This window comes from Perognathus longimembris, chromosome 20, assembly GCF_023159225.1.
Source record: "Perognathus longimembris pacificus isolate PPM17 chromosome 20, ASM2315922v1, whole genome shotgun sequence".
In the NCBI taxonomy this organism is placed as follows: Eukaryota; Metazoa; Chordata; class Mammalia; order Rodentia; family Heteromyidae; genus Perognathus; species Perognathus longimembris.
Window position 1 is genome coordinate 46,058,618 of NC_063180.1, and position 25,556 is coordinate 46,084,173.

Consider the following 25,556-nt stretch of genomic DNA (forward strand, 5'->3'; position numbering starts at 1 on the left):
TCTCCTTGTTGGGGGCGCCCTCATTGGCTCCGGCGGTGGCGATGGCAAAGGCGGAGGTGGCGGAGAGCGCGCTGCGGCTGCCGTCCAGCTCCCGGCACGAGGTCATCACCACGCCATTGTTGTAGGAGAAGAGGGGGAACTCTGCGGAGAGGAGGAGGAGACCCGCCCTCAGCCCTGGCAGGCCCCCGCCGGCAGGCACGGAGCCCGGGCTCGGGCGGCGGGGACTCCCGTCCGTCTGTCCCGTCCCGGCGTCGGTGGGCACACTGCACCCGGGACCCATCCGCCCACGAGGAACCCCTCCCCCTCCCCCCCCCATCGCGCCGGCTGTGTGGCCTTGGGTAAGGCACGCAACCTCTTTGGACCTCAGTAGTCCCTGGACAACAGAGGGAATGCCATTTCCAAAGGAAGGAGCTGGCATCGTGCAAGTAGTGTGCGTCCAATGAAAACCTGTATAGATGTCTGGTTATATAATAATAATAATAATAATGACAATAGGGTAGAAAGTGATCCCAGAAACATTTTTTTGTCAGTCCTAGGGCTTGAGCTTGCGGCCTGGGCACCATCCCTGGCTTCTTCTGTGTTGGGGACAGCGGTGCCTTTAAGAGGCCACAGCTGGCTTTAGCCCGTCCCCTCCCCTTCCGCCTTTAACAGGGAGAGAAGCCCCCGCCCCTGGACGCGAGCACGTGTCTGATGGCCGGGGACCCCAGAACCCAGTCCTTGGGGGGCTGGGTCTCTGCCCATAGAGGAGGTCCCCTGTCATCACCTGAGGGACAGCCCTTGTGGCCAACCAGCGGTCCCTCTCCTGTGCCCGCCTTTGGGGGTATATCTGTTGGCTCCTCATTTGAGTAAGTCGGAACGCCCCTGAGGCTTTCTCCGGGACTCCCACGCGCCCGTGTCTTTTCTTGAAGGGCCTGAGGAGTCTCGTTCGGCCAGGTGCACTGAGGCTTACCTGTGTCCCTTCACTCCACCCAGGGGAGAGGGTGAAGAGGGGAGCACACTTAAGAGGGAGTCATCTTAGCATCCCCGGACCCAGGGGAGGTGAACCTAGCCCGGCACTTCTGCTCGAGGCTAGCACCTTACCACTTGAATAACAGCTCCACTTCTGGTTATCGGAGATGAGAGTCTCATGGACTTCCCTGCCCAGGCTGGCTTTGAACTGGGGTCCTCAGAGCTCAGCCTCCTGAGTGGCTGGGAGGACGGGCGTGAGCCGCCGGTGCCCAGCTACCTGCTCTCGGGATGGAGTGTGAGGTGTGGGGTGGGTGGTGTCCGCACTCCTCAGAGTGCTGTCCTTCTTGGCATCGTGAGGCTTGAACCCTGGCCCTGGCACGTGGGAGACAAGTGCTCTACCTCCGAGCTGCACGCTCAGCCCCTGGGCTCTCTGAGGCTGCGGACAGAAGGCTGGAGCTGGGGACTGGGGCCGTCTGGAGGCAGAGGAGATCCTAGACGACAGCCCGCAGGCTAGCAGGACTCCCCAGAGCCAGGCGTCTGTGGCTCCCGTCTCTCAGCCCAGCTACCAGAGACGGGTCTGAGGATCAGTGGTTGGCCGCCGGCCCAGGCAGGGCCGTCTGGGAAACCCCTACCTCCAATGAATCAGCAAAAGCCAGAAGTGGAGCGGTGACCCACGTGGTAGAGCACCAGCCTTGAGTGAAAAGAGAAAGGGGCAGCAACTCGGCCCTGGATCCAAGCCCCGGTACTGGGGATCCAACCCCAGCACACACACGCCCACACCTTCACACGGCCCCTCGGGAGGCTGCGATCTGAGGACCACAGCCCCAAGCCGGCCAGGGAGGAAAGTCCGGGAGGCTCTTCTCTCCGGTTAACCAACGAAAGGCAGAAGGAGAGGTGTGGCTCAAGTAGAGCACCTCCCTCGAGCGAAGACGTCAAGGGAGAGTACAAGGCCCCGAGTTCAAACCCAGAACCAGCACAAGACAAGACCCCCCCCAAACCATGGCCGTTTCGGCCGGCGGACACCCTCCACCCACCCCCCCCGAACCCTAACCCGCACCTGAAGAGTTTTTGCTCTTGATGGATTTTGGTGTTGTTGGAGATTTAGTTGGCGATGTCTCGGTGTCGCCTTCATCGCTCTGGTTCTGGTCACCATCCGACTCTTCTCTCACAGAGACTTCTGAGTCTGGGAGGAGAGAGACTTCCATGCTGGATTATTCACCGAGCGGACGCTCCCCCCCATGATCTCTCGGTGCCACACGGGGTGAAGGAGGTGGCACTGTGGATTTGCCGCAGGACGGACCCCGACGCCTCCCAGCACCCAGTGCCCAGGGGCTCCAACTTGGCGTTTCCTCTAGCAAGACTTCTCTGGATTTTTCTTTTTCTCCCTCCCTTGCTCGCTCGCTCCCTTCCTCCCTCCCTCCGTGTTGGTACTAGGACTTGAACTCAGAGCCCTGAGCTCTTCTTCAGCATCTTTTCCACTCAGGGCTGGCCCTCCATCACGTGGGCCACACCTGCACTCTGCCTTTTCGCTGGCTCACTGGAGACGAGACTCTCACAGACGTTCCTGCCCAGGCTGACTTCAGCCCTCCATCCTCGGAGCTCAACTTCCTGAGCAGCTGGGAGGCCAGGCGTGAGCCACTGGCTCCTGGTTCTTCGAGTCTTGGTGGAGTGCAGGTTGGCACCGGGGGCCTCCCCTGGCTCCAGAGAGCCTGTACTTTCCTCCAGGCCCCGTGATGAACTTTGGCAAGAACAGACCAGGAAGCGGTGCCCATGAACCACAGGAGCGAGGTCCCGGTCTCATCCTCTCTCTCCGTCTCTCTCTTTCTCTCTCCCTCCCTATCTCCATGTGTGCACATGCGTACGCGTGCTGGGGATGGAACTTGAGTCTTGCACATTCTAGGCAAATGCTTTATCAACTAAGCTAAGGGAGGATGGCTACTGTAAGATAATAAAAGCAGAAAACCTAACAAAATAATAATACTAGTAATAAGAATGATGATCATGATGAATTAGGTTGAAGAGTTGTGACAGAAGCAGGAATAACAGCTGAAAATAACTGTAATAGAGAGGAATAAAATCAAAGTACAAGACCAAACAGATCTAAGCTGGGTGCTGGTGGCTCACACCTGTAATCCCAGCTACTGAGAGGTTGAGTCCGAGGATCGAGGTTTGAGGTCAGCCGATTCAGGAAAGTCTGTGAGAGACCTTTTTTTTTTTTTTTTTTTTTTTTTTTGCCAGTCCTGGGCCTTGAACTCAGGGCCTGAGCACTGTCCCTGGCTTCTCTTTGCTCAAGGCTAGCACTCTGCCACTTGAGCCCCAGCGCCACTTCTGGCCGTTTTCTGTATATGTGGTGCTGGGGAATCGAACCCAGGGCTTCATGTATGTGAGTCAAGCTCTCTACCACTAGGCCATATCCCCAGCCTGTGAGAGACTTTTACCTCCAGTTAACCAGCAAAAAGTCAGCAGTGGCACTGTGCTCAAAGCGCTAGAAGGCTGGCCTTGCATGAAGAGGCTCAGGGACAACGCCCAGGCCTCGAGTTCAAGCCCCACAAGTCTCACGGCCTCCCCTGCCGGGCTAGTTTGGGCCTCCTGAGGCCCCCAGCTGCCCAGCTCCTGGCACGTTACCCTGCGGTCCGTTACCCTGCGGTCCCCACCAGGCCAGGGCCCCGACCCCGGCCTCCCCCACGGGTCCGCGAGAACCCCAGGACCGGCGGCAGCTCCTGCTCACTCTGCTTGCAGAAGGGCGCGGGCTCCTCCGGCCTCTCGGGGGCCCCGTCGCCCTCGTCCGGGACCTTGCTGGCGAAGCCGCTGGCCACGTAGAGCTTGCTGGTGTCCAGCGCGGCCTTGCCGAAGGGCGTCACGGTGCAGTAGACGCTGGCGCAGCCGTTGGAGCTGCAGCTGAGGGCCGCCAGGTCCAGCGCCTTGCCGCCGGTGATGATGGGAATGTTGAGGGACAGCTTCCGCCGGCGGCTGGGCGACGACGTGCTGATGGCCAGGGGAGGGGGGGAGGAGAACTTGCGCGTGGCACGGGGGGACTTGGGGGGCTCGCCATACAGCAGCTTGTTGTTCTGGCCGCTGGCGAACAGCAGCTCCAGGGACCTGGGGGGGGGGAGCGTGGTCTGTGTGAGGTCTGGGCAGCTCTGGGCCTGCTTCCTAGCCCGGCCACGGCTGGGGTTCCCTCTGATCTCAGAAATGGGGGGGCTGATGCTCAGAGCAGGAGCCACCTGCTTCCAGGGCTTGGGGGCCAAGAGTTGATATGTACGGTACTTTTCTTTCTGTGCCAGTACTGAGGCTTGAACTCAGGACCTGAGGGCCTTTTGCTCAGGGTTGGCGCTCTACTCCTGTAGACACAGCTCCATTTCTGGCTTTTCGGGTCTCACAGCCTTTCTTGCCCCAGTCGGCTTTGAACCGTGATCCTCAGATCTCAGCCTCCCGAGTAGCTGGGATGGCAGGTGCGTGCGGCTGTGCTCGCTCTGGGTGTTCGGGGGGGGGGGGGGCCTTTGTGGCAGGCGGGGGCTAGCTGATGCTCTGTTTCCTGCACCTCTCTGGTCAGCACCTGCATCTAGCCTGAGCTGCAGAACATTCCTCCATCTTCCACGAGGACTAAGGTCACCTTCGTACCCGCTCTCGTCCTTAGAGTTGTCCTGAGAGACGGTGGAGGCTCAGAGACAGGAAGTGACTCACCCAACGCCTCCGACTCTCAACCCAACGTCCTGGTCTCACCGGGCCCTGGAGGGGCCTGACATGTCAATCCGGCTGGGGAGCGGGGGTGGCAGGGGGAGCGGGGGAGCCCGGCAGTCCTGAGACCAGGGCCCTGCAGGAGGCGTCTTGGCCAGGCGGTGGGGCTCGCGCCTGTCGTCCTAGCTGCCTACATGACAGGCTGGGATCTGAGGACTGAGATGCCAAGCCAGCCTGGGCAGGAAAGTCCGTGAGGCGCTCTCTCTCTCTCTCTCTCTCTCTGCCAGTCCTGGGGCTTGGACTCAGGGCCTGTGCACTGTCCCTGGCTTCTTTTTGCTCAAGGCTAGCACTCTGCCACTTGAGCCACAGCGCCACTTCTGGCTGTTTTCTATCTATGTGGTGCTGGGGAATCGAACCCAGGGCTTCATGTACACGAGGCAAACACTCTTGCCACTCGGCCATATTCCCAGCCCACATTATTTTTATTTTTTGGCAATACAGACTTTAGATTCAGAGTCTCATGCTTGCTAGCTAGGTGCTCTACCACTTGAGCCACACCTCCATTTCCAACGTTTCACTGGCTGCCTGGAAATTTCCTGCCTAGGCTGGTTTTGAACCTCAATCCTCAGTCCTCGGCCTCTGGGTAGCTGTGATTACAGGTGTGAGCCACCAGTGCCTGGCTAGCCTTGGTTATTTTTGAGATTTGGTCTCACGTCTTGCTTGGGCTGGCCTTGGATTATACTCCTTCTATCTATCGCCTCCTAAGTAGCTGGGATCAGGGACATAAACCACCGTGTTTGGCTGTGTCTTCAGATTGGGTCTCACTAAGCTTCCGCCTACACTGTTCTTGAACTTTGATCTTCAGAATGGCTAGGAGGGCAGGCATGAGCCACCATGGCCAGCCATAACGTACCCTTTACCCTCATAGTGATGGAGAGAGACAAATACACTGTGGAGACAGAGTCCGCCCCCTTCCAGACTCTCCATCAGGTTCCCCCTCCCCAGGCCTCTCCAGCAGGCCACCCTCCCCAGGCCCCTCCCCCCAGGCCTCTCCAGCAGGCCCCGCCCCTCTCCCCAGGCCCCTCCGCAGGCCCCGCCCCTCTCCGCAGGCCCCTCCTCCCCAGGCCTCTCCGCAGGCCCCGCCTCCCCAGGCCTCTCCGCAGGCCCCGCCTCCCCAGGCCTCTCCGCAGGCCCCGCCCCTCTCCGCAGGCCCCTCCTCCCCAGGCCTCTCCGCAGGCCCCGCCTCCCCAGGCCTCTCCAGCAGGCCCCGCCCCTCTCCGCAGGCCCCGCCTCCCCAGGCCTCTCCGCAGGCCCCGCCTCCCCAGGCCTCTCCAGCAGGCCCCGCCCCTCTCCGCAGGCCCCGCCCCCCTCCGCAGGCCCCGCCTCCCCAGGCCCCGCGCCCACCTGGCGGGGATGGCGCTGATGGGCTTGCGGTAGATGGTGATGAGCTTGTCCAGCACCACCACGGCGGTGGTGAAGACGCGGTAGGAGTGCAGGAAGGTGTTGAGGAAGTCGATGCTGAGGAAGCGGAGGTCGGTGAGCCGCTCCAGCAGCCGCTCCACGCTGGCGTAGCGGATCTGCAGGACTTTGCACGAGTTCATGGTCTTGCTGAAGCGGATGTCCACGTCGTCGCAGTACAGCGAGGCGTCCGACCTGGGCGGGGAGGGCAGGGCGCCGCTCGCAGGCCGTCCCGCGCGGGGCCACGGCGGGGCAGTCGGGGAGGGGGGGGGGCCTGTGGTGGGGCGGGGCAGCCGGGGGCGGGCCTGTGGCGGGGCGGGGCAGCCGGGGGCGGGCCTGGGGCGGGGCAGCCGGGGTCGAGCCACAGCGGGGCGGGGCTGGGCAGCCGGGGGCGGGCCTGTGGCGGGGCGGGGCAGTTGGGGGCGGGCCTGTGGCGGGGCGGGGCAGCCGGGGGCGGGCCACGGCAGGGCGGGGCAGCCGGGGGCGGGGCAGTTGGGGGCGGGCCACGGCGGGGCGGGGCAGCCGGGGGCGGGGCAGTTGGGGGCGGGCCTGTGGCGGGGCGGGGCAGCCGGGGGCGGGGCAGTTGGGGGCGGGCCACGGCGGGGCGGGGCAGCCGGGGGCGGGGCAGTTGGGGGCGGGCCTGTGGCGGGGCTGGGCAGCCGGGGGCGGGCCTGTGGCGGGGCGGGGCAGTTGGGGGCGGGCCTGTGGCGGGGCGGGGCAGCCGGGGGCGGGCCACGGCAGGGCGGGGCAGCCGGGGGCGGGGCAGTTGGGGGCGGGCCACGGCGGGGCGGGGCAGCCGGGGGCGGGGCAGTTGGGGGCGGGCCTGTGGCGGGGCGGGGCAGCCGGGGGCGGGCCACGGCAGGGCGGGGCAGCCGGGGGCGGGGCAGTTGGGGGCGGGCCACGGCGGGGCGGGGCAGCCGGGGGCGGGCCACGGCGGGGCGGGGCTGGGCAGCCGGGGGCGGGCCTGTGGCGGGGCGGGGCAGCCGGGGGCGGGCCTGTGGCGGGGCGGGGCAGCCGGGGGCGGGCCTGTGGCGGGGCGGGGCAGCCGGGGGCGGGCCTGTGGCGGGGCGGGGCAGCCGGGGGCGGGGCAGTTGGGGGCGGGCCACGGCGGGGCGGGGCAGCCGGGGGCGGGCCACGGCGGGGCGGGGCAGCCGGGGGCGGGCCACGGCGGGGCGGGGCAGCCGGGGGCGGGCCACGGCGGGGCGGGGCAGCCGGGGGCGGGGCAGCCGGGGGCGGGCCACGGCGGGGCGGGGCAGCCGGGGGCGGGCCTGCCAACGCCAAGGCGGCCCGAGGCGCGCCCGTCCTCCCAGCTCCGCGGACTGAGATCCGAGGGTCGCGGTGCAAAGCCAGCCGAACCCCCAGAAAACCACACGTGAAAAACCTCAGGCAGCGCCCCGGCCGCGCCCTCAGCCCACGGCTGACAGAAGTCGGGGAGCCCAGCGTCTCCCGCCCAGCGCTGGCGGATAGGCCGGGAGGCGGGCTCTGTCCCCGGCGTGGGGCGCTGCTCCCGCCCGCCCGGCCCGGCCCGCCCGCCCGGCCCGGCCCGGCCCGCCCGGCCCGGCCTCGCCTCCAGGGCGCCCCGTGGAGCTGAGCGCCCGCCGGGCCGGTGCAGCGCGCAGCCCACCCTGCGCTCCTCTCCCCTCAGCTCCGGGGACGGCTGCGGCGGGCTTGCCGCGGGGCTCCCTGCGGAATCCGAGCCTGCGATGTCCTTCTCCACCTGCCACACTGTCTATGTGTGTGCGTGCGCGTGAACTCAGGGCCTGGGCGCCGTCCTCCGCTTTCACGCTCAAGGCTGGGGCTCTAGCACGTGGGCCAGGGCTCCACGCTTGGCCTTCTGCCGGCTAACTGGAGGTGGAGTCTCGCGGACTTTCCTGCCTGGGCTGGCCCTGCACTGTGACCCTCAGATTTCAGCCCCCTCTGGAGTCGGCTAGGGTGGCAGGGGCACACCACCGGCACCTGATCCCTCCTGATTTTTTTGGCCCGTATTCCTTACACACTAACGACCCCATCCTGCACATTTAGTAGCTATGAAGAGTTTTTCTATTATGGTGGGATGGCATTAGAAGAATACAGAAGTAAGTGAATTAAATACCCAGCATTAGTGATAGGAACATTTGAAATTTTGATTAGAATGAACTTAAGAGTGGGAAACTCTACAGAAGCTCAACCCAGGAAGGTTGTCATGGCGACAATGGGTTAGCACCTGTGGTTGTCATGGTGCCAAGAGGTTCTGCACCTGCAGTTGTCATGGCGACAAGATTTAGCACTGATAGTTGTCATGGCAATAATGGGCTTAGCACCTGAGTTGTTATGGTGACAACAGGCTTCACCTCTGTGGTGCACTGGGAAGAACACAGGGCTTGGATCAGAATAAATGGGTCCTATGCCAGTTCTCGCCTCTGGCTCCTTGTTCTTCTGGCCTCAGTCTCCTCTCCAGTGAAACGGGATTGGCAAGCTACCTCAGTTTACCCTTCAAGAGTGGAGGAAAGTGGTGTAAAGGGTTGAACACAGTGCTTGGCACAGGGGATGTAGGAAAGGGGCGGCAGTGCAAGTGTATGGGCTTCTCCAAGGGCAGTCCCTGCTCAGGGGGAGATGGAGCCCACAGGAGCTGAGCCAGGAGCCCTGCTTCAATCAGTTTTGAACTGCTAACCTGGGATCGCAGCCTCTTGAGTAGGTAGGAAGACAGGTGTGAGCCACATGCTTGGATTCCCTTCTTCCTCTTTCCCGCTTCTCTGTCCCAAACCTCAGTTCACCCAAAATTAGATGAACTTACTCTCAATTTCAGCTTCTCTGTGCATAAATAGGAGGTGCGTAACTCGGGTGAAGCGCCAGTAGCTGCCTGAGGGGGTGGGAGGCGTCAAGGGTGCTATCTCTGGTTATTTCCAGACCCAGCGCAGAGATTGTGGAGCTTGGTTGACGAGGAGCTGCTGTTAGCAAGGGGATTCATTTTGTAATGTCTGCCCAGGGCTCTAGCATGGAGATCCCCGCCTCGAGGGCTGGATAGATTTTCTTCTTGTGTCTTCTGATGGAAATGTTTTCTGGCCGTGAATTAGGCTCTGCCTTCCCTGTGTTCCCGTAGCCCTTGGGGAGATTTCCGGGTGGCACCTGCCTCGCTGGAATCGGTGGGGACCACTGGCATGGTGGGAGAGGAGCTGTCCCATCTCCTCTTACTTGCCAATTCACCAGGAAGATGCCCCATCTTCGTGAATGCGCACTCCAGGGGCACAATCCTGGACAGGTGGGAGCACCTGCTCTGACGGATGCTCCTGCTGGCCGTGCTTAAAGTCTGCCCACTGGGGCCTGTCCACCAGATCCTGCCCACCAGGGCCTGTCCACCAGATCCTGCCTACCAGGGCATGCACACCGGGCCCTGTCCACCAGATCCTGCCTACTGGGCCCTGTCTACCAGGGCCTGTCCACCGGGCCCTGTCCACCAAGGCCTGCCCACCGGGGCCTGCCCACCAGATCCTGCCCACCAAGCCCTGTCCACCAGATCCTGCCCACCGGGGCCTGTCCACCAGGACTGCAGAGCCAGGTTGCCAAGACATGAGCATTCAGGACTCGAAGACACAGCACCTCTTGTCACAGCCCCCTTGCCCCCAGTCAGGATGAGTGGATCTCAGAGTCTGGTGACAGGGCAGGAGACCCGAAGCCAGGACTCCTCAGGACACCCAAGGCTGACGGGGAACACAGCCAGGGAAGCACAGGGTCCCCAGCACCCTCTCCAGCCAGAGTGAGAAGTGAGGGGAACCCAGCACCCGTGTCACAACTGTCCCCCCAGGGAAGGCGAGCCCGCTCCTTGACCCCTCACCACCAGCACACGGACCCCTTACGACTTGAGAAATCCCACTGTGCTATTAGAAAAACATAGCCGGGCCCCAGTGGCTCGCGCCCGTCACCCCAGCTACGCAGGAGGCCGAGACCTGAGGGTCACCACTCAAAGTCAGCCTGGCTGGGCAGGGCATGCTGGGAAGAGGGACACAGGCTCAGAGACAGGGGTGAAAAACAGTTCGGTGGGTCGGCACCTCTGGGGGGCTCGTTTGAAATGTTGCCAGACTGATCTGCCTGGGGACCCAGTTCAGACGCGTACACGGACTCGAGTGAGTGCACTGTGAACCCGCAGTGAGGACGAGGACAGGAGAGAGGGCGGGGGGTGGAGTGGGAGACACAGGTCACTCTTCCTGCAGCCCCCGCCCATGCTGGTGGCCTGCGCGCTAAACCAGAGCGTGGGAGTGGCCAGTGCCTTTCCAGGTGCCATTTGTCTCTGCATAGTGCTGCTGTAATGTATATGTTGGTCTCCCAGGTCTCCCAAGCTGTTGGTTCCCGCACTTCATTTCATCTTTCCTTCTTGCTTCTTTTTTTTTTTTGGTGCCAATCCTGGGGCTTGAACTCAGGGCCTGGGCACTGTCTCTGAGCTTTCTTTTTTTTCTTCTCTTTCTTTCTTTCTTTCTTTCTGTTTTTTCCAGTCCTGGGTCTTGAACTCAGGGCCCGAGCACTGTCCCTGGCTTCTTTTTGCTCAAGGCTAGCACTCTACCACTTGAGCCACAGCGCCCCTTCCAGCTCTTTGCATTTATGTGGTACTGAGGAATCAAACCCAGGGCTTCATGCATGCTAGGCAAGCACTCTACCGCTAAGCCACATTCCCAGCCCATCTCTGAGCTTTTTCACTCAAGCCTGGTGGTCCACCTCTTGAGCCACAGCTTCACTTCTGGCTTTATGCTGGCTAACTAGAGAAAAGTCTCAGGGACTTTCCTGCCCCAGGCTGGCTTTGCACCAGGATTGTCAGGTCTCAGCCTCCTGAGTAGCTAGGATGTGACTTTTGTTTGAGTGCTGAGCAGGACCTGGGAGGCAGGAAGGCAGGATGATCTCACCTTGGCTCAGGGAGGGTGAGGGGCTTGTTTGTGGGCATGCGCAGAGCTGGGCTGGGGAGAGGGCTGTGGCGCTTCCTCCTGGGCCCAAACCTGCAGCTTTTCCCCTTGCCAGTGCTGGGGCTTGAACTCAGGGCTAGGGCTCTGTCCTTTAGCTTTTTCCCTCGAGACTGGTGCTCTATCACTTGAGCCACGCCTCTACAACTGGCGTTTTGCTGGTTAACTGGAGGTAGGAGTCTCGCAGATTTGCCTGTCTGGCTGGCAAACCTCAGATCACAGCCTCCTCAGTAGCTCAAATTACAAGGCATGAGCTCCAGCTACCAGCTCCAGGCTTCTACGACTACGTTTTAAACAGTCAATAAGAAGAATCCATAGGTACAAAGTGAACTGTAACAAAGAATCAATCAACCCAGATACACAGGAACTCAAAACAAGTGTCTCAGAAAGCAAACGTCTCAACCCGTCTCAGTGCCCGGCGGGAGGACTTACTTGATCATCTGCGGGACAGTGACCTTGGAGTTTTCTTCAAATGCGTTCATCATGAGCCCATTACACCGGATGTTGTCCACACACTGGAAAGGAGAGGGGCTGGGGTCACAGCCTCGGGTCCATGCTGGGACCCAGGTCCACTGGGAGCGCCGCCCAGCGACAGGTAGCAGGGTCCCGGCAAGGTCCTCGCGCTTCGGTGCTGACGCCCGGCCAGCCGGGGCCAAGTCCACTTGGGGCTCCCCCCCCCCGGGACCGGCCGGAGCTTCCCACTCGGGAAAGTGGGCAGAACAGTCGGGCACCCGTGGCTCCCGCCTGTCATCCCAAGTACTCGGGGGGCTGAGATGGGGAGGATCGCAGTGTGAGGCCAGTCTGGGCAGGCAAGTGGTGAGAGGCTGATCTCCACCCACCCACCAAGCCGGAGGCGGAGGTGCGCCCCTCGCGTGGAGCAGAAGCCTCCGGGGCAGCGCCCGGGCCCCGAGTTCAAGCCCCGGTAGACGCACACACACTCGGCCCGACCCCGCCCTGCCTGGCTCTTCGGGCCTTGGGGAGAGGCAGGCAGGGAAGCCAGCAAGTGGGGTGCACGCTGGGGACGCAGGGAGCTGGCCAGCAAGGGGGGCTCTGGTGCAGGGCACCCCGCTCTTTCTAAGCTCCATGGGGACAGAGCCCCCAGCCCGCAGGCGGCAGGGGGCCATGCTCGTCCCCAGCCCTTCCTCCCGTGTCTCCTGCCCTCGGCGCTGCGGGGAGCGGCCTTGGGATCACCCCTTCTCGGCCACGGCGCCCTGCGCCTGCACCCCGGTACCCACGGGCCCTTGCGGCCTACACCCCCGGTACCCACGGGCCCTTGCGGTCTGCACCCCCGGTACCCACGGGCCCTTGCGGCCTGCACCCCCGGTACCCACGGGCCCTTGCGGCCTGCACCCTGCGCCTCCACTTCCGGTACCCCACGGGCCCTTGCGGTCCGCACCCTGCGCCTCCACTTCCGGTACCCACGGGCCCTTGCGGTCCGCACCCTGCGCCTCCACTTCCGGTACCCACGGGCCCTTGCAGCCTGCACCCCGGGTACCCACAGGCCCTTGCGGCCTGCACCCTGCGCCTGTACCCCCGGTACCCACGGGCCCTTGCGGCCTGCACCCTGCGCCTCCACTTCCGGTACCCACGGGCCCTTGTGGTCTGCACCCTGCGCCTCCACTTCCGGTACCCACGGGCCCTTGTGGTCTGCACCCTGCGCCTCCACTTCCAGTACCCTAGGGCCCTTGCGGTCTGCACCCTGCGCCTGCACCCCCGGTACCCACGGGCCCTTGCGGCCTGCTGCCCTGACCACTCCCCGGAGGCCTGCGCTCAGGGAGCCGCTCTCCAATGGGGGGGGTGTTAACAGCTGCCAAGCTGTCCCCCAACACGCTGGGCGGCTGGACCCTGGAGGGCTGCACTGCTCCTGAGCACCTGGGGCGTGTCTGTCGCCCAGCTTTCTACCGGGCATGGCAGGTGGCACTCAAGACTTCGCTGTGTGTATACCAATGTCCTGGGGCTTGTATGGAGATGCAGATCCTTTATTTTGCTGGTCGTGGGGCCTGAACTCAGGGCCAGGGCACAGCCCGGAGCTCTTTTGCTCAAGGCCAGCACTCTACCATGTTGAGCCATGGTGACACTTTTGTGTTTCTGGCTGCTCATGGAAGATAGGAGTCTCGCACACTTTCCTGCCTGGTCTGGCTTTGAACTGCGATCCTCAGATCTCAGCCTCCTGGGTAGCTGGGACCACAGGTGTGCACCTCCAGTGCCTGGCTTCTCAGACAGTACGTTGAAGCCGACCCACTGGACTTTGCAGGCCTGGAAGTCTCTGGTCTCTTTTTTAGCAGAGTGACACACCTAGCCTCTTCTTGTCACCTCCCTCGCCCTCTGAAGGAACCACTGACCTCAAGAAGGAGTGATGGCACTCACCTGGCTGATGTCACTTGTCCACGCCGCCTTCTCTTGTCTGGAAGAAGCCACCAGGATGACGGTGAAGGGCGGGGACTCCTTTGGCTCCACCCCGATCTTAAAATCCAAGTGCTCAATGTCCTGGCCCAGTCCTTTGGCTTCCGGTTGCAAAGCACAAAGTGAGATGAGTTGGGAGCTTAGGGGACTGGAAAACTTTTATTTTCCTTTGTGGTGGTCCAGGGGCTTGAACTCAGGGCCAGGGTGCTGTCCCTGAGCTCTGTCACTCCAGGTTGGCGCTCTACCACATGAGCAGTTTGGGACTTTTTGTTGGTTCATTGGAGACAAGAGTCTCACAGACTTTCCTGCCCCGGCTGGCTTCAAACCACGATCCTCAGCCTCCTGAGTAGCTGGGACAACACAGGTGAGCCCCCCGCACCGAGGGAAACTGAGACTTCTGAGCTGGGACTTAGCTGATACCTCCAGCCCAGAGCAGACTCCAGGCCTGCAAACCCAAGTCAGGGCCCCGGCTGGTAAAGGACTTCCATGTCTTAAGCTTTTATGGGTTGGGCGGGAGTTCCCCGATGCAGAAGTAAGTCATAGGGATTCTTATTACTGCTCTTAGCTGGAAAGATCTTTGAACTGAGAATCACAGCCAGGGTCTCCAGTGTGCTAGCTCTTAAACCCTTGTAAGCTGTTTATTGGAACAAACAAGGCAAGACTTTAAAGATTCTTTCACCGAGCCTGCATTCGGCGAAGGTACACTTAGGTGGGGGGACTGTGGACTCCAGCTCTGGGCTGCTCCTCAGCTCATTGCTGTGTGTCATTGCCCTGTGACCTGGGAGCCGTGCTCCTCCCCTCTGGGCCTCAGACATCTGTTTTAAAAAGGGAGTGACTGACCGCCCAGCACTGGTGACTCTCTCCTGTCATCCCAGCTACTTAGGAAGCTGAGATCTGAGGACAGAGGCTCAAAGCCAGCTCCCACAGTACAAGTCCCTGAGACTCTTCTCTGCAATGAACCACCAGAAAGCTGAAGTGGAGCTGTGATTGAAGTGGTAGGATGACAGCCTTGAGTAAAAAAGCTAAGGGACAGTTTCCAGGCCCTGAGTTCAAGCTCCAGTACCAGTGTGTGTGCGCGTGCACACACACACAGCCAACGCTGAGCCGACTTTCCTGGGGAATGCGTGCGTGTGCACGTGCGTGCGCATGAATGTGCACATGCTCTGGTGACGCCACACTGACCTTCCTCGTCGGTGCTCTCTGCATCCTCCAGCAAGGTGCAGTCGATGAGGGAGATGACTCCATTCTGAAAGAGCAGCCGATGTCACAGGATGAGTTGGGAGGGCTTTCCCAGGCAAATGGCCGTGTCCGTGTCCGTGTCCGTGTCCGTGTGTGTGTGTGTGTGTGTGTGTGTGTGTGTGTGTGTGTGTCTGTGTGTGTCTGTGTACAGCAGTCTTGAGGCTACGACCCAGGGCTTGGGCGCTGTCCCGGAGGGTGTTTATTCTCAAGGCTAGTGCTCTACCACTTGAGCCGCAACTCTACTTCCTGCTTTTTGCTGGTTAATTGGAGATATCTGAACCAGGATCCTCAGATCTCTGCCTCCCAAGTAGCTAGGATGACAGGCATGAGTCACTGGTGCCCAGCCTAGTCGGTTCACTCTGACGCTTGTCCGTGTGTGTGTGTGTGTGTGTGTGTGTGTGTGTGTGTGCATACGCCCGCACACTCCCCCTGTCCTGACACCCCGCCCTCTCCTGCTGTGGCCTCTGGCCCTCCCCGTGGCCCCTACCTTGGTCAGGTGGAGCTTCCCTCCAGAACCTCTGGTGCAGATGATGAGGTGTTTGGAGAAGAGGAAGCACTGCCGCTCGCCCTCCTTCTTGAGTGACAGGGACCCCAGGCGGCCCCTGGTGATCTTGCCCTTTTCCGACATGGGCACCTGGATGAGGGATCCTGGGGGAGAGGAGGCCCTGAGTCTCACTCCCGGGGCGAGTGGGCTCTGGCCTGGCCTGGAGGCTGAGGCGAAGGGAGCAGCAGAGGCTGGACAAGCCCAGCTCCTGCCATCCTCCTCAGGGCAGATGGCCAGGTGGGAAGGCTGGAGCTGGGCCTGGCCTCCCAGCCGGCGTCAAGGCCTTGGCAAGCAAATGGACTCTGAGGACCTGGCCCCCCGCCATGAAAATGAAGGCTGGACTGGGGTCTGGAGTGGCAGAGGCTAGACAAGGGGGAGCTCACGACAGCCTGAAGGATCCAGCAAGATACATGTATGTCTGCTGTCACCTGCCACAGCAGACATCACCAGTCCATCACAGATCTGGCTGCATGTGGAGCCCATCCTCAGCCTCCTCCTCAGTAGACATCACCAGTCCATCACAGATCTGGCTGCATGTGGAGCCCATCCTCAGCCGGCCTCCTCAGCAGACATCACCAGCCCATCACAGATCTGGCTGCATGTGGAGCCCATCCTCAGCCGGCCTCCTCAGCAGACATCACCAGTCCATCACAGACCACTACATTTAGAACCCATCCTCAGCCTGCCTCCTCAGCAGACATCACCAGTCCATCACAGACCACTGCATGTGGAGCCCATCCTCAGCCTCCTCCTCAGCAGACATCACCAGTCCATCACAGATCTGGCTGCAAGTGGAGCCCATCCTCAGCCTGCCTCCTCAGCAAGGGCCACCGGAAGCCACGGAGCCCCTCTGCTGCCCCAGCTTGGGACACGCCCTGCACGGAATGCATCCCATGCCTGGACTTGCAGCTACTCCAGAGGCTGAGACTGGAGGATCACAGTACAAGGCCAGCCAAGGCAGAGAAGTACATGAGACTCTAAACTCCAACTGATCAGCACAGAAGCCGGAGTGGAGCTGCAGGGCAAGTGGCAGAGCACCAGGCACCAGGGGAAAAGCTCAGGAGCGTGCCCAGGCCCTGAGTTCCAGCCCCAGCATCAGTGCGTGTGCACATGCACACACACATAGAGCCCCTTGTGCGGTGCAGGGCAGACAGCCAGGGGACGGCAAGGCTGGCCCTCGGCTCGGTGTCTCCAGGGACCTGGAGAGGGCCTAGGGGTCGTCCTTGGAGCCGAGGACACTGGGCCGGCACAGGCCTCGGTCCGTTTTCACTTTGGGTACTGGGGGCTGGAGGGCCATTTTGAGAAAGGGGGAGCGGAATCCCAAGGCTCCTGTCAGATTCCTGGTCCCAAGGTGAGCTGGGCTAGGGGGGAACCAGGTGATCTTGGCCTTCCCAAGCCGCAGAGGAGCGTGGGTAAGGGGCAGAGGAAGGGGCCATACCCTCTGCCTGTGTCCCCATTGCTCCGGGCCTGCTTCCTCCCCAAAGGGGCTGTGGCCATGTTCACAAGAGGCCCGTGGAGGCCCGTGGAGGCCAGTGGAGGCCCACGGAGGCCAGTGGAGGCCCACAGAGGCCAGCGGACGCCCACGGAGGCCCATGGAGGCCAGCGGAGGCCCACGGAAGCCAGCGGAGGCCCACGGAGGCCAGTGGAGGCCCGCGGAGGCCAGTGGACGCCCACAGAGGCCTATGGAGGCCAGCGGAGGCCAGCGGAGGCCCGCGGAGGACAATGGAGGCTTGCGGAGGCCCACGGAGGCCAGCGGACGCCCACGGAGGCCCGCGGAGGCCCACGGAGGCATGGTGCTTCCCTCCACAGAGAGACCTGTGAAAACCCACCGCGCCAGACCTCCACGCCCAGGCGGGTCCCGTGCAGCGAGGCAGGCTCTCCGCGGGCCTGGCCGTGCTGGCCAGGCTGCTCCCGAGGCGGACACCGCCACGGCCCACGCCACGCACCTTGCCTCACAAACGTCTGACTGGTGTCCAGGAGGATCTCGCAGCCCTCGATGATCATGCGCTCGATGGCCAGGTTCTTCCGGATGTTCTCTGTCTCGCTGACCTCGTCATGCATGATCCTGCAGGGCGGGAGGTAGAGCGGGGGAGGGGCACCCAGAGTGCTCAGGGGAGTGTGCACCTGTGAGGGAGGGGGAGGGGCACCCAGAGTGCTCAGGGGAGTGGGCACCTGCGGGGGAGGGGGAGGGGGCACCCAGAGTGCTCAGGGGAGTGGGCACCTGCGGGGGGAGGGGGAGGGGCACCCAGAGAGCTCAGGGGAGTGTGCACCTGTGAGGGAGGGGGAGGGGCACCCAGAGTGCGCAGGGGAGTGGGCACCTGTGGGGGAGGGGCACCCAGAGTGCTCAGGGGAGTGTGTCCTGCCACTGGGGGCCCACTCCATGCGGGCCTTTTCTCCCTAGTGTTCGAGGAGCCAGGAAAAGGAACGTGGGAGGCGGCTGGGGGGAGGCGGCCGCCCAGGTTCACAGCCGGCCTGCGGAGCTGACCTGGAGGACGCTGGGAGGGTTTCTGTTTATTGCTCTGCCCCTCCCTCCTTCTTCCACTGACCGTATTCCTGCCCAGGGTAAAGTTAGTTCCTGCCGCAGGGCCTTTGCACTCCCCCCCCCCCCCATTATCTCTTCCCCGTTGTGGGGGCCTCAGGGGGAGATGGCTCCTAGTGGACTAAACTTGTCCCTGCAGGACCTCATCTGTCCAGCAGATGGCGACATTAAACTGTGCACTAAAAATAGCACGGCTGGGACTGGGACCGCGGCTTAGTGGCAGAGTGCTGGCCTCGCAGGCATGAAGCCCTGGGTTCGATTCCTCAGTACCACATACACAGAAAAGGCTGGAAGCGCCTCCTAGCCTTGAGCAAAAGAAGCTGCGGGGCAGACCCAGGCCCTGAGTTCAAGCCCAGGACTGGAGGCGGGGCGGGGGGGGGGGGAAGCAAGCAAGCAAGCATGGTTTTGGGGAAAGTGTTTTGGCTGCCAAATTTGTCTTGGGGGGGATGGGGGGGCCTCCAGGGCACTAGGGAGGCAGTGAGCAACTTGAGGATGAGCGAAGGAGGAGGAGTTCTGCACTGATACCCAGCAAGATCTTGCCTGCTGATGGCTGCAGTTGGGCCATTAATGCCACCAAGAGCCCGGTGGGCTTACAAGGACTTACTCTGACATTTTCTGGTTTAAATGAGAGGGGACGTGGCTTGAGCTGGATCTGTGACAGTGGACGGATGACAGAGGCTCCTCTGACCCTCAGTTTCCCCTCTGTGAGATTTGGGGGTGACTATGTGGCATTTCATTTGCCCTCAGAATGCGTCTGCTCCATGCTGGGTTTGGGATAACTGTGGCTCTGATCACTTATCTGGTTCTGCTAGGAGAGGAGCTTGAGTTTCTTTTTCTTTTCTTTTTTTTTATTTTGCCAGTCCTGGGGCCTGAACTCAGGGCCTGAGCTCTGTCCCTGGCTTCTTTTTGCTCAAGGCTAGCCCCTTGCCACTTGAGCCACAGTGCCACTTCTGGCTTTGTTTTTCTGTATATGTGGTACTGAGGGATTGAACCCAGGGCTTCGTGCATGCGACTAGGCCACATTCCCAGCTCCTGGGTTTCTTGTTTGTTTCCTTTTCTTGAGCCGGTCCTGGGGCTTGAACTCAGGGCCTGGGCACTGTGTCTTATCTCTTGTGCTCAAGGCAGGAGCCCTAACATGGGAGCCACCGCTCCTCCTTCCACTTTTTGGTAATTAATTGGCGGTAAGAGTCTCATGAACTTTCCTGCCCAGGCTGGTTTTGAACCTTGATCCTTAGGTCTCAGCCTCCTGAGTAGCTGGGATGACGGGCGTGAGCCACCATGTCCAGCAGCAGTGAGACTTTCAGTGCCATCTCCCAGCTGGGGATGACAAGACTTCCCTGACCTTCAACTCCACACACAGGTTCTCAGGGAGCTAGGGGCTGGGCAGGGCGCCTGGCAGAGCCTGGCCATGCCCTGTCCCGGGACACAGGCTCCTGAGTGTCACCGGTGCTGGGTGTCTAGGACAGCGCCCCCCCCCCCACATGCCGGGACCGTGCCGCCCCCGCCTCTGTATCTCCGGGGAACCTCCAGCCCCCGGCGGTAGGGCTCACCGGGACAGCTCCTCCAGTTTCGACTTGGCATAGTCCAGGCTGTTTCGTTCCACGTGTTCATGGGGCGTGTGGGCCAGGAGTTCATGGAGAGTGAGAATGTACCTGGGGATCTGCAGGGGTGGGGGCAGGGGACAGGGAGGGACAGGAAGGGGCGGAGGGAGGGGATGAGAGCTGAGGAGGGGCAGGGCGCCCTGGAATGCAGGCTGTGGCTTGGCCTGGGGCATTGGGATCAGGAGGGAAAGGGGACCCCGCAGGGGGTCTCCAGGAATCCCCGCCTCCACTTTCCTACTACTGGAGGGGCCACGCCCCCAGGCAGGCCCAGCGGCCCAGGCCACGCCCCCAGACCGGCCCAGGCCACGCCCCAGGCTCCCTGCCACGCCCCCAGGGAGGCCCCGGGCTCCCTGGCCACGCCCCCAGGGAGGCCCAGCGGCACAGGCCACGCCCCCAGACCGGCCCAGGTGCCCAGGCCACGCCCCAGGCAGGCCCAGGCTCCCGGCCACGCCCCCAGGGAGGCCCCGGGCTCCCTGGCCACGCCCCCAGGCAGGCCCAGCGGCCCAGGCCACGCCCCCAGACTCCAAGGCCACGCCCCCAGACCGGCCCAGGTGCCCAGGCCACGCCCCAGGCAGGCCCAGGCTCCCCGGCCACGCCCCCAGGCAGGCCCAGGGGTCAAAGCCACGCCCCCAGGCGCCCAGGCCACGCCCCCAGGCGCCCAGGCCACGCCCCCAGGCGCCCAGGCCAGGTCCCGAGGCAGTAGGCACGGTCACCTGGAACATGGGGTAGGTGAGGAAGGTCTCCAGCGTCCTCTCCTCGCAGTCGGGCTTGGCCTCGTACTGCTTCAGCAGCTTGTCGAAGTCGCGGTTCTGCTTGCAGTGCGCCAGGATCTGCAAGCTGTACTGGTGGTTACGCACGAACTCCTGGTAGATGTTCAGCATGGGCAGCAGGATGTCGAAGAGATCGGCTTGGAGGGCGGGAGAGAGGGGGGCGAGATGACCCCGGGCCCGCCCGGCCCCTTCCCGCCCTTCCCCTTCTTCCTTTGACTCAGGGCCTGTCTCTGAGCTTTCTCACGCGAAGCTGGTGCTCTACCCCTTGAGCCACAGCTCCGCTTCTAGTTTTGTTTTTTTCTGGCTAATTGGAGGTCAGTCTTTGAGCTTTCCTGCCTCAGGCTGGTTTCGAACCCAGATCCTCAGCGCTCAACCTCCCGAGCAGCTGGGATTCCGGGCGTGAGCAGGCTCCTGGGGAAGGACTGACGGTGCTGCGGCCTGCCACAGCGGCCGGCCGCCGGCCGGGAGGGTGCCCGCGTTCTGGGCGCAGAGCCTCAGGCAGCCGTCACAATTCTTTAGTCATGAGAAAACACCTCAGCTGCAATTTTAAGGACAAAAAGGAAAGTCAAAACAACGCACGGCGAGATTCGAAGTGCGTAATTTGGAATGTTTGCAGTGACGGAAATGGGATAAGCCCTCTCAAGAGCTGTGCCTGGCAGAATCTGGATGGGGACCAGGGACACGTTTGCAATGGTTATCTTTCAGAGGCAGACGGCGGGTGATATTTTTAACCTTTTCCTGCTTTTCTGGGGGAAGAGTGTTTTTAATGTCCTCCACGGAGTCTGTGTACGTTCTTTTTCAAAGGGAAATATGGATCCGCAACTAAACATATTTTGCTTCAACCTAGAAATAGGGCTTTTAACAACTTGTCTTTTCTCTCGTACGGGCTTCCCCTCCTTCGCCTCTGTGCTTCAGTGGGTCCCACGTTGCAGTGTTTAAGGGCAGATTGTTCTGGGGGCGTCTGCCAGGGCTGGCTACTCACCCAGGACTAGCGTGGGCCAGCTGGAGATTCGGGCCTTCAGGCCTTGGTAAAAGATCTGATGCAAAAACATGATGGTTTCGCTGAAAGAGAAAGCTCAGGGTGAGCGAACTCATCCGAGGCAAGAAGTCCTGGCCTCAGCTCAGGGCCCTTCCCTGCCGGGGAGGCAGGGGCTGGGTGGGGACTGGGCAGGGCCTGTCCAGGAACCTCCAGGCCTCAGCTCAGGGCCCTTCCCTGCCGGGGAGGCAGGGGCTGGGTGGGGACTGGGCAGGGCCTGTCCAGGAACCTCCAGGCCTCAGCTCAGGGCCCTTCCCTGAGGGGGAGGCAGGGGCTGGGTGGGGACTGGGCAGGGCCTGTCCAGGAACCTCCAGGCCTCAGCTCAGGGCCCTTCCCTGACAGGGAGGCAGGGGCTGGGTGGGGACTGGGCAGGGCCTGTCCAGGAACCTCCAGGCCTCAGCTCAGGGCCCTTCCCTGACGGGGAGGCAGGGGCTGGGTGGGGACTGGGCAGGGCCTGTCCAGGAACCTCCAGACCTCAGCTCAGGGCCCTTCCCTGACGGGGAGGCAGGGGCTGGGTGGGGACTGGGCAGGGCCTGTCCAGGAACCTCCAGACCTCAGGCCCCCGGCACTGAGAAGTCTCACGGGAGCCTTGCGCCAAGCCTGGCCGGGTGGTTCACAGAGTGCACTGCTGTGAAGGCAACGGGGTGCTGATCGAGCCTTGGGGGTCCTGAGGTGGGGGGGGGTGGGAATGCTGAAGAAGGCAGCAACGCCCACGGCGTGTGTGAAAGGACAGGGCTCTTAAGGACCCACGGGGAGAGGGTTCCAGCCTGCCCCCTTCCAAGCTGGGTGACTTCGAGCAAGGTGCTTGGCGTCTCTGAACCCCGAGTCCTTCTGGGTAAAAAGCAGGTGAAACGAGAAACTCCTGCAGGGGACGGGAGTGCTTGGGCCAGGTGGGGGCCCCGGGGGTCCCCACACAGGCCCCCTTTGGGGGATCTCAGCCGGAGGAGTCGGAAGGACACGCAGCACCCTGTCCCCGCACGGGGGTGGGTGGGGGCTTCTCCATGAGCACGGCCTGGCTGCCTGGGGAGCCGCCGAGCCCAGCGCCGGCGTCTGCCCCCCAGCGGTGGGGGGCTGGGGGCCTCCTCGGCTCTGCCCCCCCTCGGCGTGGCCGGCCGCACCCCCCCACCTGTCGCCCGAGCCTCTCCCGCAAGTGCCTGGGGACTCTGGTGGCACACTGGACTCATGGAGAGGGAAAGCTGAGGCTCAGGGGTGGGCTCTGGATGGAGGGGGGGAGGGGGAGGGGGAAAGGGGGGAGGTCAGGGGGCGGGGCGGGGCGGAGGGGGCGGTCAGGGGGTGGGGCGGGGCGGAGGGGGCGGTCAGGGGGCGGGGCGGAGGGGGAGGGCAGGGGGCGGAGGGGGAGGTCAGGGGGAGGTCAGGGGGCGGGGCGGGGGGGGGCGGAGGCCAGCGCGCGGTGGACGGGCGGGCGCAGGGTCCCCGCGGGGCGGGGCGGGGCGGGGCGGGCGGGGCGGGGCGGAGGGGGAGGTCAGGGGGCGGGGCGGGGCGGAGGGGGAGGTCAGGGGGCGGGGCGGGGCGGAGGGGGAGGGCAGGGGGCGGAGGGGGAGGTCAGGGGGAGGGCAGGGGGCGGGGCGGGGGGGCGGAGGCCAGCGCGCGGAGGACGGGCGGGCGCAGGGTCCCCGCGGGGCGGGGCGGGGCGGGGCGGGGCGGGGCGGGGCGGGGCGGGGCGGGCACCTGTTGAGGAAGATGCTGCTGACGTCGTCGTGCGTGATGGGCGGCTTCTTGGAGCTGGCGGCCATGCGCAGCGGGCGCAGGAAGTTGTTGACCAGGATGTGCAGCTGCTGCACGTACTCGGCCTCGGCCTCCAGCATGCTGAACACCACCTGGTTGCGCTTGCGCATGCTGTCGGCGTGCGGGGACCGGATGTAGTCCTGGATGACGGTCTTCCACTTCCGGCGGCACAGCCAGCCGCGCAGGAAGCTCTGCACCTGTGGGCCGCCGGGGCGGGGCGGGGGGCTGAGCTGAGCTGGGGTGGGGTGGGGTGGGGTGGGGTGGCCTAGGGTGGGATGGGATGAGCTAGGGTGGGGTGGGGTGGGGTGGGGCTGGGGTGGGGTGGGGTGGGGTGGCCTAGGGTGGGGTGGGGCGGGGTGGGATGGGATGAGCTAGGGTGGAGTGGGCTGGGGTGGGGTGGGGTAGGGTGGCCTACGGTGGGGTGGGCTGGGGTGGTGTGGGATAGGGTGGGGTGGGATGAGCTAGGGTGGGGTGGGCTGGGGTGGGCTGGGGTGGGGTGGGGTGGGTGGAGTGGGCTGGGGTGGGGTGGGGTGGCCTAGGGTGGGGTGGGGCGGGGTGGTATGGGATGAGCTAGGGTGGGGTGGGCTGGGGTGGGCTGGGGTGGGGTGGGCTGGGGTGGGGTGGGGTGGAGTGGGCTGGGGTGGGGTGGGGTGGGGTGGCCTAGGGTGGGGTGGGCTGGGGTGGGGTGGGTTGGGGTGGGCTGGGGTGGGCTGGGGTGGGTTGGGGTGGGCTGGGGTGGGGTGGGGTAGGGTGGCCTAGGGTGGGGTGGGGCGGGGTGGGATGGGATGAGCTAGGGTGGGGCGGGGTGGGGTGGGCTGGGGTGGTGTGGGGTAGGGTGGGGTGGGGTGAGCTAGGGTGGGGTGGGGTCCACGGGACTGACAGGCCGCGGGGGTGGGCGTCAGGACAAGGCTTCATCCCCCCACCCTGACCCCAGCCGGCCCCGCAGCCTGGCATCTGGACAGCCTGGACTCAGTTTACCTAGCTGTAAGGTGGACCCTCTCCACCCCCGGGAAGCCTGGACTCCTCGTCCGGACCAGCCTCTCCTGGGCCTGAACTCGGGGCCCTGGGCTCTTGCACTGGAGGCCGGAGCTCTACCCCTGAGCCACAGCGCCTCATCCGCTCTCCAGTGCATCCCGTCCAGTCTCAGCCTGCGGAGTGGCCGGGATGGCAGCGGGGGCCTCGCCCAGCCCTCCCGGGGGCCCGCGGGGCACCCCGGGCCGCTCCCGACTGCGCACGGGGCACCTGACTTAGTGGCACTGGAGCTGGGCTGGGTGGGTGGCCCGGTGCGGTCAGGCATTTGGGGAAGGCCCCTCATGATCTCTCACACACACGTGTGCGCACATGCACACGCACACATTCACGACTAGGCTGCACAGCCTTCTAAGCAATCCCAGCTTGTTTCTTGCCTTTCGGTCTGCATGGCCGTCTGCCAGGGTCCTTGCAGGGAGGGGTGAGGGACGGGGGGGGGGCGGCATCTGCACTGAAAGGCTCAGGAGCTGCGGGCTTCGGGCCCGGCTGCCATCTCTGAAGGTGGGAAGGACTTGGGGCAGAGGAGGCAGAGCCTCGGAGGCTCCCGCCGGGGATTTCAGAGCCCAGGGAGGTGGATTTCAGGGACTTTGAACGAGACACTATCAGAAAGGCTGCTCACGGTGCAGGGCGGGGTGGGGACGAAGCTGCGAAGGCTGGCTCTGAACTGCGATCCTCAGATCCTCAGAGGGCCACTCGCTGTCCCTGCTGGGGGCGGGGGGGGGGGGAGATGCCCGCCCGTGTGGGTCGGGTCCAGTGAGACCCTCCCGGAGCTCGGGCCTGTCTCGGGCTGGCACGCCATGCCACATCCTGCCCCGGGCCGTGCAGCTGCTTTGCCCAGGAGGCGGTGAGGGCTGAGGGCGTGGGCCTGGAGCTGGTGCCGGGCACTGAGAGTGGAGACGGTCCCCGGGCCTCTCTGCGAGACACGGAGGGGGCCGAGCCCGAGGCTTTCCGTGCAGAGCCGCCTCCTCCACACCGAAGCCCAGAATAGAACTTGGCACGGCGAGAGCGGCTAATGAGTGTGAGCAATGTCTCGTTCTGGGAAAGCAGAAAGACAGATTGGGGTGTGAAATGTTTAGCTCTTAAGGCACTAGCAACAAATATAAAAGGGGGAAAATAGAAAAAGCTGGGCGCCCGTGGTTGAATCCTAGCGACTGAGGAGGCGAAGCCTCCCGAGCACCGAGGCGCAGAGCTACACTCGGGCCAAGAAGGACTCCAGACCTTCATCTCCAACGAGGTGCGGCTTCAGGGGAAAAGAGCCACGTGGACGCATGAGGCTCTGGGTGCCAGCCTCCGTAGTGTGGACACACACACACACACACACAGGGCTCCTGCACGCTGCTGTTCCAGAACCAGCCATGCCCTCAGCCTGACCTTGGCCCCCCGGGGCACCTTTGTGGCCTGGGCCCTTTCCTGGGGTCCAGCTAGGCAGGAAGCCTTCTTCCCTCGCTGGCTGTCCTAGGGTGGCCAGGTCTCTCAGCCCAGGCCCCTCTGCGGGGCCACCGAGTCACGGATGGCCCATGGCGCTGCCACCCGCGGGGATGTCTGCCCCCCCCCCTCCCCTCGTGTGCAGCGGTGGAGAGGAGCTGGGGGCCTTGGCTCTGCGGACCCGGGGGCTTCCCAGCCGGTCCCGGGCCTCGGAC

The 25,556-nt window shown here is 63.6% G+C and overlaps 1 protein-coding gene across 5 annotated transcripts in view; it reads right to left on the bottom strand.

The window, feature by feature from the left end:
* Positions 1-25,556, bottom strand: part of Rasgrf1 (Ras protein specific guanine nucleotide releasing factor 1) — a 75,714-nt gene that overhangs the window by 20,897 nt on the left and 29,261 nt on the right. For 2 of the 5 annotated variants that reach the window (XM_048329583.1, XM_048329587.1), the window contains 13 exons: positions 22,831-23,084; positions 21,088-21,167; positions 20,049-20,242; positions 19,285-19,394; positions 17,142-17,260; positions 15,139-15,299; positions 14,595-14,658; positions 13,377-13,513; positions 11,442-11,524; positions 6,031-6,279; positions 3,635-4,047; positions 2,006-2,131; positions 2-141 (listed from right to left, as the gene is read on the bottom strand). In XM_048329583.1, coding sequence (XP_048185540.1) covers positions 2-141; positions 2,006-2,131; positions 3,635-4,047; positions 6,031-6,279; positions 11,442-11,524; positions 13,377-13,513; positions 14,595-14,658; positions 15,139-15,299; positions 17,142-17,260; positions 19,285-19,394; positions 20,049-20,242; positions 21,088-21,167; positions 22,831-23,084 — 2,130 coding nt within the window. Of the gene's footprint in view, positions 142-2,005; positions 2,132-3,634; positions 4,048-6,009; positions 6,295-8,475; positions 8,500-11,441; positions 11,525-13,376; positions 13,514-14,594; positions 14,659-15,138; positions 15,300-17,141; positions 17,261-19,284; positions 19,395-20,048; positions 20,243-21,087; positions 21,168-22,830; positions 23,085-25,556 lie in introns of all 5 variants that reach the window. The other 3 variants (XM_048329585.1, XM_048329588.1, XM_048329586.1) reach the window with 3 other exon arrangements.